The 17651-nt window shown below is 36.7% G+C and overlaps 1 protein-coding gene across 1 annotated transcript in view; it reads right to left on the bottom strand.

The window, feature by feature from the left end:
* The window catches only part of LOC120541967, a 41594-nt gene extending 24533 nt beyond the window's left edge, over window positions 1–17061 (bottom strand). The window contains exons 1-7 of the mRNA XM_039773988.1: window positions 16308–17061; window positions 11532–11679; window positions 5885–6045; window positions 4936–5069; window positions 4254–4410; window positions 2454–2580; window positions 38–201 (exon numbers count right to left, since the gene is read on the bottom strand). Of these exons, the coding sequence (XP_039629922.1) occupies window positions 38–201; window positions 2454–2580; window positions 4254–4410; window positions 4936–5069; window positions 5885–6045; window positions 11532–11679; window positions 16308–16362 (946 nt within the window). The 5' untranslated portion in view covers window positions 16363–17061. The remainder of the gene's footprint in view (window positions 1–37; window positions 202–2453; window positions 2581–4253; window positions 4411–4935; window positions 5070–5884; window positions 6046–11531; window positions 11680–16307) is intronic.
* Window positions 17062–17651: the final 590 nt, after the last annotated feature.

The raw sequence follows: 17651 nt of genomic DNA, 5'->3' as shown, positions 1-17651 counted from the left end.
TCATAAACAGGAAAAAGAAGAAGAAAACAGGACTTACTGGACTCATGAGGTACTACAGTATTCAGAATTATCAGTTTTGCTCCTGACCAGACTTCAATGACATATTTATCAGATGTCGTAAATGCATCAATATCATTGATTCTGCACTCACAGTATGAAACGGGTGTATGGTCTGTATTATGAGGTTTACAAAAACTGTTTCTAAAAATAAGAAGAGAAACAGAGAATGAAAATGTCTGCCTGCTTTAAAGTACAGGCACAATTCAAAACTTGGAAAATCCATACAGTAAAAATTGGACATATTCTCTGCAAGTATCTGTATACAATGCATGCTTTTAGAGAATTAAATCCTGTATTCAACATCCTGATGCAGTTAAGACTAAACTATCAAACACACAGGAGTCTGCTCTTAAAGTTCCCATGCTTAATTTAGCAGCTTTCATTGGTTGATACAGATGGCTCTTATAATTAAGGCTTCTCCATCTTTTAAAAAAAAAAATATATATGTTTTTAGATAATCATATAGCAAAGGCAAAATCGTTTCAAATTTTTGGAGAGGGAATGGCAACATTTTTCAGTGAGCACATAGTGGCTTACAGTACCTTCGAAACTGACAATAATTTCTCTAATATTTAAAATGTTAAAACAAAACAGAAAGGTTGCCTGTAATAATAATAATAATAATGATAATAATAATAATATACATTTATTTATATAATGCCTTTCCCATGCTCAAAATACTTCACAAATATTCAGGGGGGGGGGGGTACAAAAAGAATAAAAGCAATGAAAGAGATCACACAGACAATAATGGATACAAACTAATATCAAGCATTAAAAACCAACAAACAGATTTATATGTGAAACACAGCGTTATGAATTAGAATAAGAAAAATAAGCAGGAATTAAATATGCAGAAATTTAAACTAGTTAAAGAAACAAAAGGAACAAATGGAATAATTTAACCTGTAACCTGTAGGAAAATCAGTGCAGACATTAAACCACCCTGAACTAAGAGCATATGACCAGTCAAGAGCCTCACTATGAAGATGAACCACTATGAGCGTGTGTCTGGCCTCTTTTACAGTAATAAATATTACTATTTTATTTTCTGACATAATATTATTATTATGTCAGCTACCAGCTTCCCCTTGCTGCACTATACCACAAATTCCTATGTAAACTTCTCTGTGACAGTGAAAGACAATATATAAAAATAATGTTCTGGTGAATTGGTTACCTTGTAGTCATTTATTTAATCAATGACTGAATATACAAATCCATTATTTTATTGAATAGCACATTCAAGATAACATAACTCTAACAACTTCCTCTTATAAAAAGTCAATACCTGTTTACTTTCAATCTTTTTTAAATCTACATGGCACCGGTTGCTTTGTCATACTGCATTATTTACATACAAAACTGTTTTTATTTTCTTTTTTTTCCCCTGAAACTTAAGGTTTGTTACATGCACCATGACAGAAGTGGAGACTAAGAAGCAGACTAAAGAAGGAAAAGATGGAAGCACTAGTGGATTATTTGAAACTTAAGTGTTTGCTTTTCCCAAGGGTGACTATGACTGTAAGTTAAGTTTTGGATAAGCAAGCCATCTTAACTAAATCCAGATAACTGCCAAAAAGACAGCAGTTGTTGTTCATCAAGCTTTTCAGGTTTATGCTCTTTATTTAATTTTGCGCTTTGCATTACCTTTTTATTACTATAGAGAGATTAGGTGATCTGTAAACAGCTATTCCCAAAGTGACTTGCACACACTCTGTGCTTTGGGATAATGTTCACTATTGAAAGGCACTTCAGGTTTATCTGATCAAAGTAATGAAAACACTAGCTATAACATGAACAACTGACAAAAAAGTTTTTAAAATGTGCTTGTTTGAGCAAATTTGCAAATACGCCTTCTTTGGGCCAAGAATGCTCTGCAGGTCTGCTGCTGCCGACATTAGAACACGAGAAATCTGACAAATGAGTGGAGACCATTCTGTCCGCCAAGCTCGTTTGTTTATCTGAAAGCTAAGCTGCCTCAAGATTTTCTTAAAGGCTGTCAAGGTTTTGGGTTCAACACCATGTCTCGGTAGTGTGTTCCAGATTCCCACAACTCTTTGCATAAAAAAAAGCACTTCCTGGCTTCAGTCTTAACATACACTTCCTCTTAATGTCCACTGGTGTCCTCAAGTATGCGATTCATCCTTAGGTGGAAATAATTTTGCTGGAGTTCTGCCTATGTTGACCTCAGGATCACATTCATTTTTAAGTGACTGCAAACTTTTCTATTGGACATTTTTGGCACCCATTTCTGTACAGATACTGAAAACAAAATCTCCAGAAGTGACAAATATGATTAAGTAACTCTGAAAAACAGATGGATAGATGATATTGCACTTGAATGCATCTAACATTAATTTTTGAAACTGAATGCAAATACAATCACTCACTCCAAGGGATATTGTAGCCTCCTAAATCTGAAAATGTACTCTTCTGCACAGTTAATGTTCTTTCCTGGGTTCCAGATACAGACCATTTCTGCATCAAAGTCATTGTGACAGCTAAGCTCCTTGCTTTCTGTAAATTAAATGAATAAAAAAGGGGACAATTAAGGCAAACCACTCAGACAAGCATTTGTGTATCTTTATTTGAAATAACAAGTATCTGCTGCTCTTGAATCAAAAACTAATTGCAGAAAATCCACCCTTAAGAATGATTGTGTCTTTTCTATGGAGAGATTTCAGCAGATCATGTGTTCATTGATTTTTTGCACAGTGTACCACTGGAATGCTGAAAAGTGAGTCAGCGAGGATAAAATTTACTACAGTGTAAAAAAAAAATAAAAAATAAAAATCACATCATAAAATTGGCTGATAACAGAACAGTGGCTGGCCTGATTAACATCCAAGATGAAACTGCAAAATGAGAATAAACTGGCAGGTCTAACAAAGTTCACCTTGATGTTAAAAAAAAAAAACCACAAGTAGTCATTGTGAAAACAGAAAGAAAGCCACATCCCAGTCAGCATCAATGGAACAAAAGTGGACTGAAAAGTCTTATCTGCTACACATTTTTCAGTTTATAAATTGACAATATGAATTAGAAAGATAACTCATCCTGGTTCGGAAAGTCTTTATGTGATAAGATTATTACAATATGTAAATACATAAAACCAGATACGTATAACCAGAGATATGACTCAAATTCAGAATTATAAATAACACCTGAATAGATTTGACCCCAAAGTGAGGAGGAGGAGTAAAGGCAGGAAAAAAATTACATTCTGTTAAAACAAAACAACAAAAAAAAAAAAAACTGACTCAAAGCATTCTTTCAAAAATTTGACAGAAAAGTCAAACATTTAAATGTCATTCTTTTGGAATAATACATTGTGTTAAGGAAGTGGACAGAGTGATGCAAAGAATGCCATTTGGTATCACAAACTTGCCTGTTTTATGACAGCCAATATCGTGATTCTGGACAGAGCCAGTGTGAATGTAAAGGCCTTACAGGTACGGCAAGTTCAGCTGCAGTCTCAGTCCTTTTCTATTCTCGAACTGAAAACATGTCATATCATACAGACCAGCCTTTCTTCTGTTTGTCAGGCTCAACACTCCTGTGTCCCTTATTCCTCATTCCTGGATTGTTTTATTGTAGGTGGGTGCTCATTGGCTGACATCTCTGACTCACTCACACACCCCCACCCGTACAGCTCCTACAGACAAAACTGAACCCATTTGGTTTTGTCATGGTGAGTCGCAGACTGGTTGGGTTGAGTTGAAATGTGTAGTTTTTCATACAAAAGAGTAAGTAGTAACACACAGTTTGTAACACATTACTTTTCATTATAAGTAACTATATAACATATTACGTTACTTTTTTGGTAAATAATGGGTAATATAACTAAGATACTTTTAAAAGAGACATTCTCCAGCACTGTTCATAACCAAAAAGGCTTATAGAGCAGATTTAACAACTGTTGCCTTGCTGTCTCACAAATTAATGATGTGCTAGAGACCAAAATAAATACACTATTTTACACACAAGTTGAAGTTTGTCCCAAGTCATGAAAAGTTGCTGCAGTTAACTGTGCAAAGAACAAAGTGGCTGATGAGTCAAAACCACTGCCTTCCAATTTGGATATGTTACATTTTTTCTCCCCACATGTTTGTTACTTTTAAGCTTCAAACATTGCTTCCATCAGCCTACTAGTCGATTATTTTTTATGATTAAAAAAGATTTTTTCTAACCTGAATAACAGTCATCTTGACGGATCCAGGCACTCCATTCTGAAATATCAGGTTCCTGTAGCTTGGAACGGACCATAAATGAATACCTGGCACAATTCCCCACTGTGGTCATGGCTGATTGGTAATCTGAATAATCAGGACACTCATCATTGGACTCCTGGGGAAACAGCATTATTCTTTAAGTTTTTTTTTTTCTTCAATACATGCATATTACAAATACCAACTTAAGTGTCTAAAACTTACATGATCTTTGACTTCTACATTGGAAGGTGATTTTTTTACTGTAACTGTGACATGCAAGGCTGTATTATAGCAACTGCAAGATACTAAATTACACCAAAAAAAAAAAAAACCTTGGATATATCAAATTTGAAACAAATCAGATACCACAAAGTAGAAATACTTGGTGAAAATTCAAATAAGATTAGACCTCCAAGACTAGAGAACTTTGCTTACAGTAAGAAACACAAGGCATGTATGTAAAAAGCATCAATTAATACATTTGTATATCAAATTAAGATGATACAAAACTACTGAAAAATAATATTTCCTTATAAACTTACAAAAAAAAAAAAAATTTTGCATATTCTTCCATGAACGCTTTTAAGTTTTCAGTACTGGTGCCAATTTCCATTTTTCAGTCTGCAAAGATTTCACTCACACCTTCATAGAAGATACATACCATGTCACCACATTCGTTGTATTTAACCTGATATATCATCTTGTACAGAGTTTGGGTCGACTGATTTTTATAGCTACTTGTCCACATAAAAATCCCATCATCTTTGTCTGGAATTGCTGGCATGGCAGGTTTAACTAGGTTATAAAAAAATAAAGAAATTGTTAGACAATACGCATCGGTTATTGCCTCTACAATTTACCAATACACGTTATGTTGTTAACGCCACAAACATTGTGAGAATCTGATAGCCTCAAAGTCCACCAATGGAGATGCATAACTGAAAAAAATCTCTGGTGTAAAGGTCATGCTGTCAAAACATCAAGTAAACTTTCATCTGATGCCCATATAGTCGGAGTCACAAGTCAAAAAAAAAAAATTCACATCCACATGACACAATAATGCATAATAGCTTCAAGGAAAAAAAAGTATGTTCCAAGGTCACGCACATTGTTGACTCTAAACTGGCCCACTGTGTAAAAGAATTCTTCATTTGTGCCATGTGGCAGACTGGTGTACCATCTGGTGTTGGTTCTGCCCTGCACCAATACTGCCAGGACAGGATCCAGATGACTCTGAACTAGATAAAACAATGCTTGGAAAGAAACGAATGATCAGGCATAACATACATTTTGCTAATAAGAAGTATAGGAAAATACTCTTATTTACATATTTCAATATTATATAGCTAGAGAAAGTAATGACAAAATGTAATTGTGTTTAATACTTTAATACACTAATTCCAAGTCTGCAAGAAGCAGTACTGTTTTTATATTATGTTCTTCTTACTGTTAGCAAATGTTTCAAAACCCATGTCTTCCCCGGCAGCAAAGAAGTTTTATGACACTGAATTGGGAAAATCAAATCCAGAAAACTGATGGACAAATGGATGCAAAGTTCATAATTCCCCTTACTTTGGCGGTAAACATTCTAGTCCAGGCTGTTCACTCACCTGTTTCATTGATATTAATTGTGCTACTCTGCAAAAGCTTGTCTTTGTAGAAGAGCTGCAGTTTATAGGAATGATTCATTTCAATTGAAAATCGACAGGTGCAGATATCAGACAAATTGCCAGGCTCAGTGGTCAAGTTGACTGGAAAACAAGTTTTGATTCTATTGTAAGCAAAAAAACAAAAAAGAGGTTCATTAACAAATGAAATGTAATCTTTTCTAGCCATCAAACGTGAAGGTTTATGAACATTGCAGACACAGCAAGAACAGGTCAGCATCAAGGAATCTAGCACATATAAATATATGAAAACAGACAGACTTTATCTAAATGTTTCTTAAAACAATCAAGTCAAGCAAATATTGGACTAGGACAATACCTACACAATCTGTACACAGTTTCAATGTGGATAACGTGACTCTGTCAAGATTTAACATAAAATGTGCATGAGAACTAGTGAAATATGCAGAAAAAGACTGTTAATGTCAAATTAATAGCTGTTTAAATTTTTTTTTTAGCAGCATCCTTCTCTAACATTTGTGGAAGATGAACTGATAGACCAGAGTGTAAATAATTGCTTTGAAGGTACTGTCATCCCCAAGATACCTCAAATTATAAGGACATGCCCATGAATCCGTACAATTAACCATTGAATTCAAATCCATTGATCAATAGGCTCCAAAGAACGTACAATGTGTGCTAAAGAAAAAGCGGAGTGAAGTAAAGGAAGCTCACAAAGCTAAAATAGAAAGCAAACTCATTAGGAATAAAGTGAAGGATATCTAGAATAATTGCTAGACTCAAGCAACCCAGGGCTTAGATGCTAGATGGGGATGTGGACAAAGCGAATACCCTGAACCAATTTTTAATACATTTTCTCACTCATTACCATCTTCTTCTAATGACTAGTCTCCCTACACCATCAACAACTGCCTCTCAGACAAAGATTAGAGTGGAGGATGCAATTCTGTCTGCTCCACAATGCTTATTCTCACCTGGAGAAAGCTGGCAGCACTGTGAAGATGTTGTTGTTGTTGGAGAAATAAAAAAAAAAAATCAACAACAACATTTATTTATATAGCCCATTTTCATACAAAAAAATGTACTGTAGCTCAAAGTGCTTTACAAAATGAAGAATAGAAAAATAAAAGACACAGTTATAAAATAAAATAAGTCAACATTATTTAACATAGAATAAGTAAGGTCCGATGGCCAGGGTGGACAGAAAAAACAAAAAAAACAAACAAAAAAAAAAAACTCCAGACGGCTGGAGAAAAAAAATAAAATCTGCAGGGATTCCAGACCATGAGACCGCCCAGTCCCCTCTTCTTCAGTGTCTTCAGTACCAGCCATCCACACCTGTTAAGGGATAAACTGAGATATGCAGGTGGATGAGCCAATAGTGTCTTGGATGATGGACTATCTGTCTGGTAGACCACCGTTTGTGATACTCAAGGACTGTTTCTCTGATGTGGAAGTGAGCAACACTGGCGCACCACAAGGAACACACCTGTCCTCTTGTCTCTTCATTCTGTATACCTAGGACTATTAATAAAACACCAGGACATGTCACTTGCAGAAATTCTCTGATGATCCTGCACTTATGGAGTGTACAGATAAGGAGGATGAGAAGAGCGTAGAGGAGTCAGATGGAGAACTTTGTTTCTTGGGGCAAATAAAATTGTATGTACCTTAACATCAACAAAACTAAGGAACTGGTTATTGACTTGCACTGCACCAAAGAGCCTCTATGTCTGCTCACTTTTCACGGAGTGCATGTAGTGGAGATCCATACTTAAAAGTACTTGGGGGGTACACATTAATGACAAGTCGGACTGGTCTCGGAACACAGAGGAACTATATGGAAAGGGGCAGAGAAGGCTCACCTTCCTTAGGAGACTGCATTCTTTAAATGTGAGAAGTGACATCCTTCACATCTTGTACAACTCTGTAATGGCCAGTAGGATCTTTTATGTTATGTTGTGCTGGGCTGGTAACTTCACATCAAGAGAGGCCCAATAAATTAACAAGCGTATTTATGTGATGCACTCTGGACCTCCTGGAGGTCATAGAGAAGGAGAGAATTAAAAAGAAACTGTGCCATTATGAACAATGCTGCACATCCTCTTTCTGATACACTAACACTGAGGAATTTCAGCCAACAAATCAATCAGCAGACACGTGGGAAGAAATGCTAAGGGGGCTTCTTTATACTAACACCAGTACGCCTGCATAAGGTCTCACTGGGACTGGGTCTGCCAAGTCATAACTTTTCTTTCTTTTTAATGTTCTTGCTATATAGTCATCTGGTATGTGTTCAAACCAAAGTTTATGTGTATATTTATATATTTACTTATCTACCTATTTATGTATTTAGGCAAAATTTCCCCATGGGGACAAATAACATTCAATCAAGTTGTTACATTGTGCCTTTATTATCTTTAAATTGTTCGTCTATAGTCTGATCCTGTACTTCACATTATGGAGTTACAGATAGATGTGATGTTATCACATACAAGCAGGGAGCGGATTCTGGAAGGGGTGCCATTCTTCTGCAGGTCACATTCTAAACACCTGCACCAGTCTCTTTAGCAGTAAATAATTAACATGTATGTGTTTCACACAGCACAGGAAACTGGAGGGCCCACTCAAACAATTCTCTGGTCTGGAATTCAAACTTAGATTCATGGAGTTCAAGAGGTAAAAGGAGATAATTGCATAAAATCATGAAGAGTATTAGCATGGCAGAGGCTAGCTATTACAACTACAGTAAATTAATTTTTGAACAAAAACACGAAGGTATTGATGAAACCTTGTTAAGGGTAAATTGTACAATTCTTTACCAAGACAATAACAGACACCTGGAATGAATTGACAAATAGCACAATCCCTTTGGCTGCGGTGGGCTGGTGCCCTACCCGGGATTTATTCCTGCCTTATGCCCTGTGTTGGCTGTGATTGGCTCCAGCAGACCCCCGTGACCCTGTGTTAGGATATAGCGGATTGGACAATGACTGACTGATTGACTGACTGACAATCCCTTTGGAGTCCGTCATATCTTTCTTTTGTGTGTGGGTAGGTTGGGAGATTCCCTGTTGTTGACAAAACGTTTTCTCAAGTTATTGCAACTCTTAACTGTCCTTTTAGACTAGTAATGCAACCTGAGCTATAATCTGGTATAGTGTTGTAGCTGTTGCATAAAATGAAGAAAATACATCACTCTGTGATTTTTGAGGTGATGTAAAGTGAAGTTGGTTGAAGTTTAATTGCTTATATCTGTTATATACATATACTGTGAGAGAGAAATCAGGTTACATTCTCATTTTTTACTGCTGATTCAACTACAGAGAATACACACTTTCAGACAGGTTCTGGTTTGATAAATGTGGGGTGAGCTGCAGCTTTGTACAAATCTTATATCTCATGATAACAAAAACCTTTATAAGTAGGCCGGGATGCCTCTTTACTGGAAGGACTGGGGGAGACAGCTTATTCTGGAGTCTTGCCTCCCCTGGAGCACTAGGTGGCAGCACCCCTGGGTTGCAGCTGTGCCTCGAACTCACACAAGGCTCCATGGGAGTTGGAGTTTGGTGCAGCCCTGTTGGGCTCCATTGTGCATCCAGGGGGTACTGCCAGAACTGTCAAGACCTTTGATGCAGCACATCCTCCACAACTGCAAGTGCTGCCAGAAGAGGGTCATCGGACACCCTGATCACTTCTGGGTGCCCTATAAAAGGAACTAGTCGCCACTACTCTGGGAGCCAGAGTCGGAAGGAGGTGGACTAAGCTTGCTGGAGGAGGAGTGGAGGCGAGAGAGAGGAAGAGAAAGAAAGAAAAGAAGAAAAAAAAGTGTTTGTTTTGTGCGGTGGTGGGAACTGTGCTTAACTGTGGGGCACAGGTGGGAAATGGGGAAAGATGTAAAAAAAGAAATAAATCGTGTGTGCTGAACCTGTGTCCTGTGTCTGTCTGTGTCAGGTTTGAATGGCAGGAGCACCCTCTGTAGGCCACGCTGATTAATTGCTAATAAAAGCAGTTCCGTCCTCGGCAGTCTGTCTTACAGTCATTCGCAGAGCTTGTGCTTCTGCTCCTCTGCAGCTTGACAGTGCTGAAGGAGACATCTTTGAATTCTTTGAATTTCCAAGGACTCACAACTGTAGCCAAACAAGTGAAAAAGTTTATCACTTTTGCCGAGTGCCTTTAAACGACTCCAAAATTGACCACTGAGGTTCAAGAATAAAGTATGTTTTCTTTTCTGAGTGTTATCTGTGCAACTCTGAATCAGCACGCAACAAGAAATACTTATATCTTTATATGGTCTTTTCTGATGGAAATACTTCTTATTCTTGTCTTCATATGTAGCAGTATACTGAATTACGTAATTTCAAGTAAGACTTGCTCAAAGTTCAAGTTTATGTTTAATTCCGTTAAATAAACCTTCTGATTTTCTAGTATTTCCTGCATCTTCTGTGCCAATTCATTAGTTGTAAAGTTAAGCTTCTGCAATGCTGTGGTGGACCCCTGCTATAATCAAATAAAGCAGCAGGGGCGATCTGAGGAGCATTTGATAATTAACTTGCAACTAGACAAGATATTTCTGTACATTTTTTTTAAATTCTCTATAGATATTTGAATGAGAGATGTGATTAGTTTGAAAGGTGAATGTTGTTTAAGTAATTTGTCAAAATTTTGCTCAGGAACATGGTACTAGTGCATTCTCATATCAAACGCTGTTCACTCATTTTAAGTTCAAGCCTATTTAAAGTAAGCCCATGTTAAATTATCACCCAAAACTCTAGATGTGCTTGTTTTCCATTTTATGTTTGCTACCTCATGTTTTTCTGTAATATACAATGTTTGAAGAACACCAAAAATTTACAGACAGTGTTTTATAATAAATTTCTACAAAAAGCAGCAAAAGTGATGATTACCATATAAAATACCCTTTTAATGATAAACAGTATTTTCCTGTCACAGTGTTACCCATTTACTTTGTAAAAAGCTTTTGCAATAACCTCACTGTAAACGTAGCTACATGGAGTACTTTTTACTTGTTATACACACATAACAAAATACAAAAACAGTTAATTTATTTCCACAAATCAAAAATAACAAAAAACTAAATACATACACAACAATACCACAAAGATCACCCATAAAATGAGATGATGAATTGGTAAAAAAAAATCTTAGGACTGCACCAAATTTTAAATATGCTAATGCTTAAATGTTAAAAAAAAATAAACGTTACTCTACATTAACAAACAACAATATTTAGATATAAAATAATATTTTAAGTGATAGTGATGATGGGCACAGTGATTAGACCTGCTCACACACCTAGCATCTTGAATTCAAAGCCCATTTCCTGCCCTATACCTGATGCAGCCAGGGAAGGATCCAGCAGCCCCTTAACCCTTACTAGATTGTGCAGGTTTGAGAATAGTGAAATATTTTAAATAAGCTCCGTATTAGCATCATTGCCAAGATGGTTAATGTAGCATTTCTTAATCTTTACACTTGGCTCTTAATTGGGCAGCAGTTATACATTATACTGTGTATGTCATTTTGCAAATACACTACTTGACAAAAACTGTCAGCCCCTAGAGTAACCCTGTAGGAAACTCAAAAGCCACACTAAATATCTACTTACTGATTTGGCACATCTGTCTTCTGGTACTGCAACATGTACAGAGCTGTACAGTTTGAATTCACCTCAGCCTTCCACATGCAGGTCATTTCCTTTAAATAGTCATCATGACACTGGAGGTTTGTCAGCTGTGTGGAAGAACCTGTTTGGGCTACAATAAAATGTAATCATTAAAAGCAAAATCTCTAGTTTGTCATAAAAAGCACACAAAATCCAGAAGAGCTTGACTAAACTGATGGACTGTAACGGGAGGAAATATAAAAACAACTGAAAGTCTATCTTCTTGTATGACCTTTATAGATACACAAGAGGCGTGAAAATAGCCAAACCCACTAATGCCAAGAAACATCATCATCATCAATTTTTTAGGTCATCTATGGCTTGCCAACTGTGAAGATCAGGAAGACCCAATGCCACTGCCTTAGTTAAGACAAACATTAACTTTGTTATTGCTGGGAGCAGATATCTAACTGGATTAAATGGAGCCAATACTCGTTGGTGTCATTAAAGATAAAATTAAATTTGCATGGAGCAGTAAGATAATTTTAGTAGTAAAACTAATGAACTATAGAAGCCTATTTAGAGGAATTTGATGGTGACCCTGTGACAGAATTTGAACCAGGCTGCAATTGCTGATAATCCTAACAATCAAGCTAAAGGGCCACACATGAATGAATGGATGTGCGTCAAGTCAGACAACAAGATGAGGGGAAATAAAGAAACAGAAATTTCACCCACAATCTATCCTAGTGCATTAGGACTGACCCAACACAAACAATTTGAGAAAAAAGAACCAGGAAATATCTTACTCCAGTAAAGTCTCACTGCATGATACCGTGCAGTGAATACACTTGACTTGAGCATTCCTAGTTTTCATCCTCTTTCTCTGTCTCTGTTCAGCATTCGTTTGCTCAGAGGTTGATGCGCTTGCTGCTTCCTGAGCAGATCTTCTTTTCTCCACTCTAGCGGCCCGCTGCTTCTCTTCTTTCGTCAGCATCTTTTCGCATTAAAACTGATTAAGTTAATGTTTGTGTTGCAATTACTTAATATGTTTTCCTTAATTTTTCATTTAAGCTGGCACTCAACTCTTCAATCTGCCTCAAGAATGATTTAAGATATGAAGAGTGACGGTGAAGGTGGTAGGGAATGAGAACGGTGCCCGTACACATGTGCCGCATGGCCACCCTGCTGGCCTCGGTCGAGAGTTGATTCTACAATAAAATAAAAATAAAAAAGAGGAAAAACCTTGGAGGTCAATCCTCTCCCCAAAATCAGACAGTAGACGTAACGTAGTATTTGTGTACCAAATTTCAGGCCAATAGGTCAAACGGTTTGCGAGCTACAGGTGATTTAAAAATCCTGGACAGACAAACGGACAGCCACAGTAGTGTATTATATAAGAAGACAAGGACAGAAAATATAGGAGAATAAAAGAAATGTCACTGTTATTCACAGAAATGTATAAATCTAGAGTTAGAAATTATAGGATATTAAGAATTATTACAGCCACATATATTGAGCTCACTATAATGGGAGTTTCTTAACAACACCTTCTCCGGAAACCTGTTAAGTATATATTAATTAATTATAAATAAAAAGAAGAATAAAAATAATACTTTTTTAACCCAAATAAAACTTTTAGAGGATGCATAAATACAAATGATACAATTAAATATGTACTATAGATAATCCCTACTTTTAAAAAACTGACATGAATTTCTGCACTGTTCAGTTTCAGTTTTTTAATTTTTGATTATGATTAATCACTAAAGCTACAGGGTGATTCAGAAGAACAACACTTTCAAAAATGCATTACTCAGTAACTATGAATTATCAGTGTGCACCAGATTGTACATATGTACTGTATGGTATGTATGTGTACATTTATATATAGATTTTTTTTTCAAACAGGCTTTGTCACCTGAAGAAATGAAGTAACACATTGAGGAAGCCCTGCCAACCTTGGGCAGCAGTCTGCTACAAGGAGTTTGAGATGCATTAGGACAACAGGATTGACAAGCGCCAAGTGACACAAGGGATGCATATTAAGCATGTGTAAGATTAAAAAAAAACAAAACTGTTAGACTTTCTTTACAAACAGCTTTAGAATACGTGTTAATACGATATTTGAAATCGTTTATGAATCACCTAGTATATATGAGGTGTGTCAGTCACTCTTTTAGAGTAGATTAACCAAGTTAGAAGTTATGGCAAAGTCAGCCCTCACATTATATTTAGCTTATTACTGGCACCTAAATTACTTGTGAAAAACCCCAGATTTAAGACACACATGTATATATCTCACATGCATACTCTTACAGTATGTGTGCGAACACACACACACACACACATATATATATAATGTATATATGAGAACATTGCATATACACGGAGACACAAACATAATAGTTTTATGTTTCTGCTGATGTACGCATGTACATTTCCATTTCGGAATAATGAAATCTATCTAATAACACAGAAAAAAGAATAGAAAATAACAAGCACATATAAATAACACTTTTTGAGCAACACCCTCTTCACCCCACCTCATTAATCCCCTGACATTCAACTACCCTCCCCTCCTTATTTGCTATATATTGCCTCAAATTCCTGATATGTCTATCATTTCCTTCTGATGGGGATTTCTGATAGGAGTTAAAAACTAAGAAACAAAAAATGATGTTCAGCTTTGTAATTGATTTTCTCTCTTTGTCAATTTCCAGCTACAAATATAGACTACATACACATATACTTAACAAACAAGTACACATATGCATATCACATACCTACACACATTTTCATATATAAGATGAACTTGTTTTAAATATGGCATTCTCAAACCTATTAAAATCAATTCAGGGTGGCGGAGAGCTGGAGGCCTGCGTTGGCAGCATTGGGTGTAAAGTTGTAACCAATTTTGGTCAGGACGTCCTCTCACGCACAAACCCACACTCTCAATAGACCAATTCAGAATGGCCAATTACACCGTCACACATGGCTTGGATTTCTGGGATTCGCAGAGCTAAAAACAACCTCACATAAAAAGCAGTTTTATCCATGGAGTTCACAGAGTTCTGCTTCTTCATGGTCTGTCATTCATGAACTTCAGCATGCAGAGTCATTTCTAATCTGTATTGGCTGTGCATTTACTACAGGGAGGAGGACTTTATTACTTTATTTCAATCTAAATTAAGTCCTTTTTCCTAAAACGTCATTCTTTTGGGCAATTTAACAATTTTGTTGATATTCCTATGTGTACCCTCACATAAAGCATGTTATTTGCTCTTGGTCCTCTTCTGGCATTTTGTGTTTTTGTATTTTTTTAAAATTAATTTTATTGCAATCATTCCATACAAATCAATCAATTTTTACAAAAAGTAGGATTGAGAACAAGTCAACCCCCACCCCTGAAAGAGACAGCATGGCCAATGGGGTAAAACTGAAGGCTTGTAAACATACCTAAATTGATGAGTTTGATAAGCCAATAGAGATGAATGGAGAAGAAAAAGAAATGCGGAAATAATTGCTTCCTCGGTGCTTTAAGAGCTTATTCTAAAATATTATTGATTCGATCCTGCCATGTTTTGAAAAAAATCTGTACAGATCCTCTAACTGAGTATTTGATTTTTTCCAGTTTCAAATAGTATAAAACATCAGTTTCCCACTGACTTAAAAGAGGAGAGTTAGGATTCTTCCAGTTTATCAGAATAAGTCTGCATGCCAAAAGTGTAGTGAATGCAATCAGTTTGTTTGTCCTTCTCCACTTTAAACCCTATATTTTTAATTCTAGTTTAGTTTTCCTATTTTAATTCAGAACTTTGTCTTTCATTAATTAATCTATTAATATGTACTCCATGTGTGATACTAGTTTCTATCCAGTATTACTAATTTGAACTTGAACTGCTCTATTATTCCTTTTGAACCTGTTCAAATGTGAAGTGCTCCGAGCATAGTAGACGTGATATACAAATAAATAAATAAATAATAATATATTTGTACCTCTTTACAAAACGAGCACACTGTGACAGACACAGACAGGAAGGTGCTGATTTTATGTGCTGTGCAAAGAACCCCACATAATTGAATTTAATTGAAAAAATATTACTTCTCCTGCCTGTAATGAAGTCTTTATTTCTCTGCATAATGTGGGACCCTTGCTTAACCTATTATCTCTAATAATTAATTTCTTATTGACTTGTGCATATTTGTAATAAACAGCTAGCTTATGGGAAACCATTAGCAATGCAGAATCCAAAAAAAGCATCAAACATTTTATTATTGTACTTTTGAAAATAAACCATCACAGCTGCACTTTATTTCTTCTTTATTACGAAGTGTTTTCTATGAAAGACTTGGCAGTTTACGGTCTAAGAATGGCACCTCCACCCAAGTGGTCTCTTGGAAGTGGCGCACGATTCAAGAGGCATTTTTTTTTTTTCCAGGAACAAATTACATATTGTATATCATTCATTCTGTTTACTAAGAGTAACAAAGGAAGTCTAGCTCTTTACGTTTTGTTATGCTATTTTTCAAATTAAATAAAAAAAGCACTCAAAAACAATGTGACACAAGCCCATGACAAGACACATTCGGGCACACATTCCCTCTTACTCGCTGTGCTTTAAGTTTTCAGTTTCCAAATGATCTAAGACAATTGCGTCTGTGGGATGTAAAGGAAACCCAACGTAATGCCGGAGTGACATTAGAGTGTTATGTCCCACGTACACCTGGAGCGCAGTAGCATGAAGCTGAAGGAAAGAAATTCAGTTCAGTACTCACCAAAAACTGTGAGGGCTACAAGGTGTAGGAGAAGATCCAACTCAAATCCATCCATTTCCGATGCGCCTCTTTAATACGTAAAACGAAACTTTTTTTCACTACTCCAGAAGTCGGCAATCCATTCTACTCCCTTCTGAGTGATAAAAATCGGGAGGAAAAAAAGTCCACAGCCACAGCCACAGCCCAGCGCTGATTCAGTGTCCCTTCCGTCACTCGCTGTCACCTGAGAAAAGTCGGCTTTGTAGGCTTACCTGGCCGGCACATCGTTCAGTTACACCCGACAAGAACTGTTGTTTACAGCTGAGATGAAGCACTGAAAACGAACACTGGCAAGTGTGTTTCTAAAAGTTAAGCGGTGAAATACCTGATCTACTATCTAGTAGAAAAATAAACGCCTTGGAGCGGCCTCCCGTCACATCTCCGCCCCCACGCAATTCTCGAAACAGGATCCACCTTGCGGACGTCACTCGGCACTCGCACAGACTTGCGATTGGGTGCTCATTCAGTCTTAAAGGGAAACAAAATAGAACAGACGCGACAAAGAAAAAAATAAAGCACATCTTTCTCAAAATCCACAACGATACTCAGTGGACGCAGTCGGAAAAGCGAGAGGCATGCTGCTGATTGTTCCCCAAGGAACTTGGAGTTGATTTTTTTTTTGGTGACGCCGAAATAGTCCGATTTCACTGAAGCGGCGCCGTCGTTTTAGCTATCGAAGAAATCACGACGGATCCCATAAGCGGCGCGTGAAGTCAAAATGCTTTCGCAGTTTATGCCAAACTTTTATGAGTCCAGTAGGGGGCATGGACGTCAGCAAAGAGGGCGGTCAGCACGTGCGTGTAATAATAATAATTAAAAAATAATAATAACATCACATCGGGAACGTTGTTGACCCGCTGATACACATTTTCAAAGCGGTTTATCACATTTTTCTTTTATCCCTTTAACAGGAATCGTTATTCGATGAAACATTTAACTTAAATGTTTTGAAAAGCTTCTTGTAATACTTACTGTACATCTGCGACCTGAAATGGATGAGCGGGTTTGACATGTTTGGTATGTGTAATCACTGAGTAAAGTCGCTTTGATCTATACCACAAAACAAAATAAAAGTTTTTGTAGCCTTATTATGAGAAAAATAATTTTCTGTTAAACAGAATCAAGAAATGTAAAAGTCTGTTCAGTCAGAAATAAAATCAGCCCCACAGCAACAGTTAAGGTTTGTAATCATAAACCCCACTAAAGAAAAGCACAAAACGGAGAGCCAGTTAGTAATAAGAAGAGTCCCACTGTGATGTACCACTTAAAACAAATTCAAATTAACCAGCCCTGAAGAGTGTGTTG

Source organism: Polypterus senegalus, chromosome 13 (genome assembly GCF_016835505.1).
Source record: "Polypterus senegalus isolate Bchr_013 chromosome 13, ASM1683550v1, whole genome shotgun sequence".
Classification (NCBI taxonomy): Eukaryota; Metazoa; Chordata; class Cladistia; order Polypteriformes; family Polypteridae; genus Polypterus; species Polypterus senegalus.
Note: the sequence above shows the minus strand (reverse complement) of the source record. Positions and strands in the feature narration are given on the sequence as shown.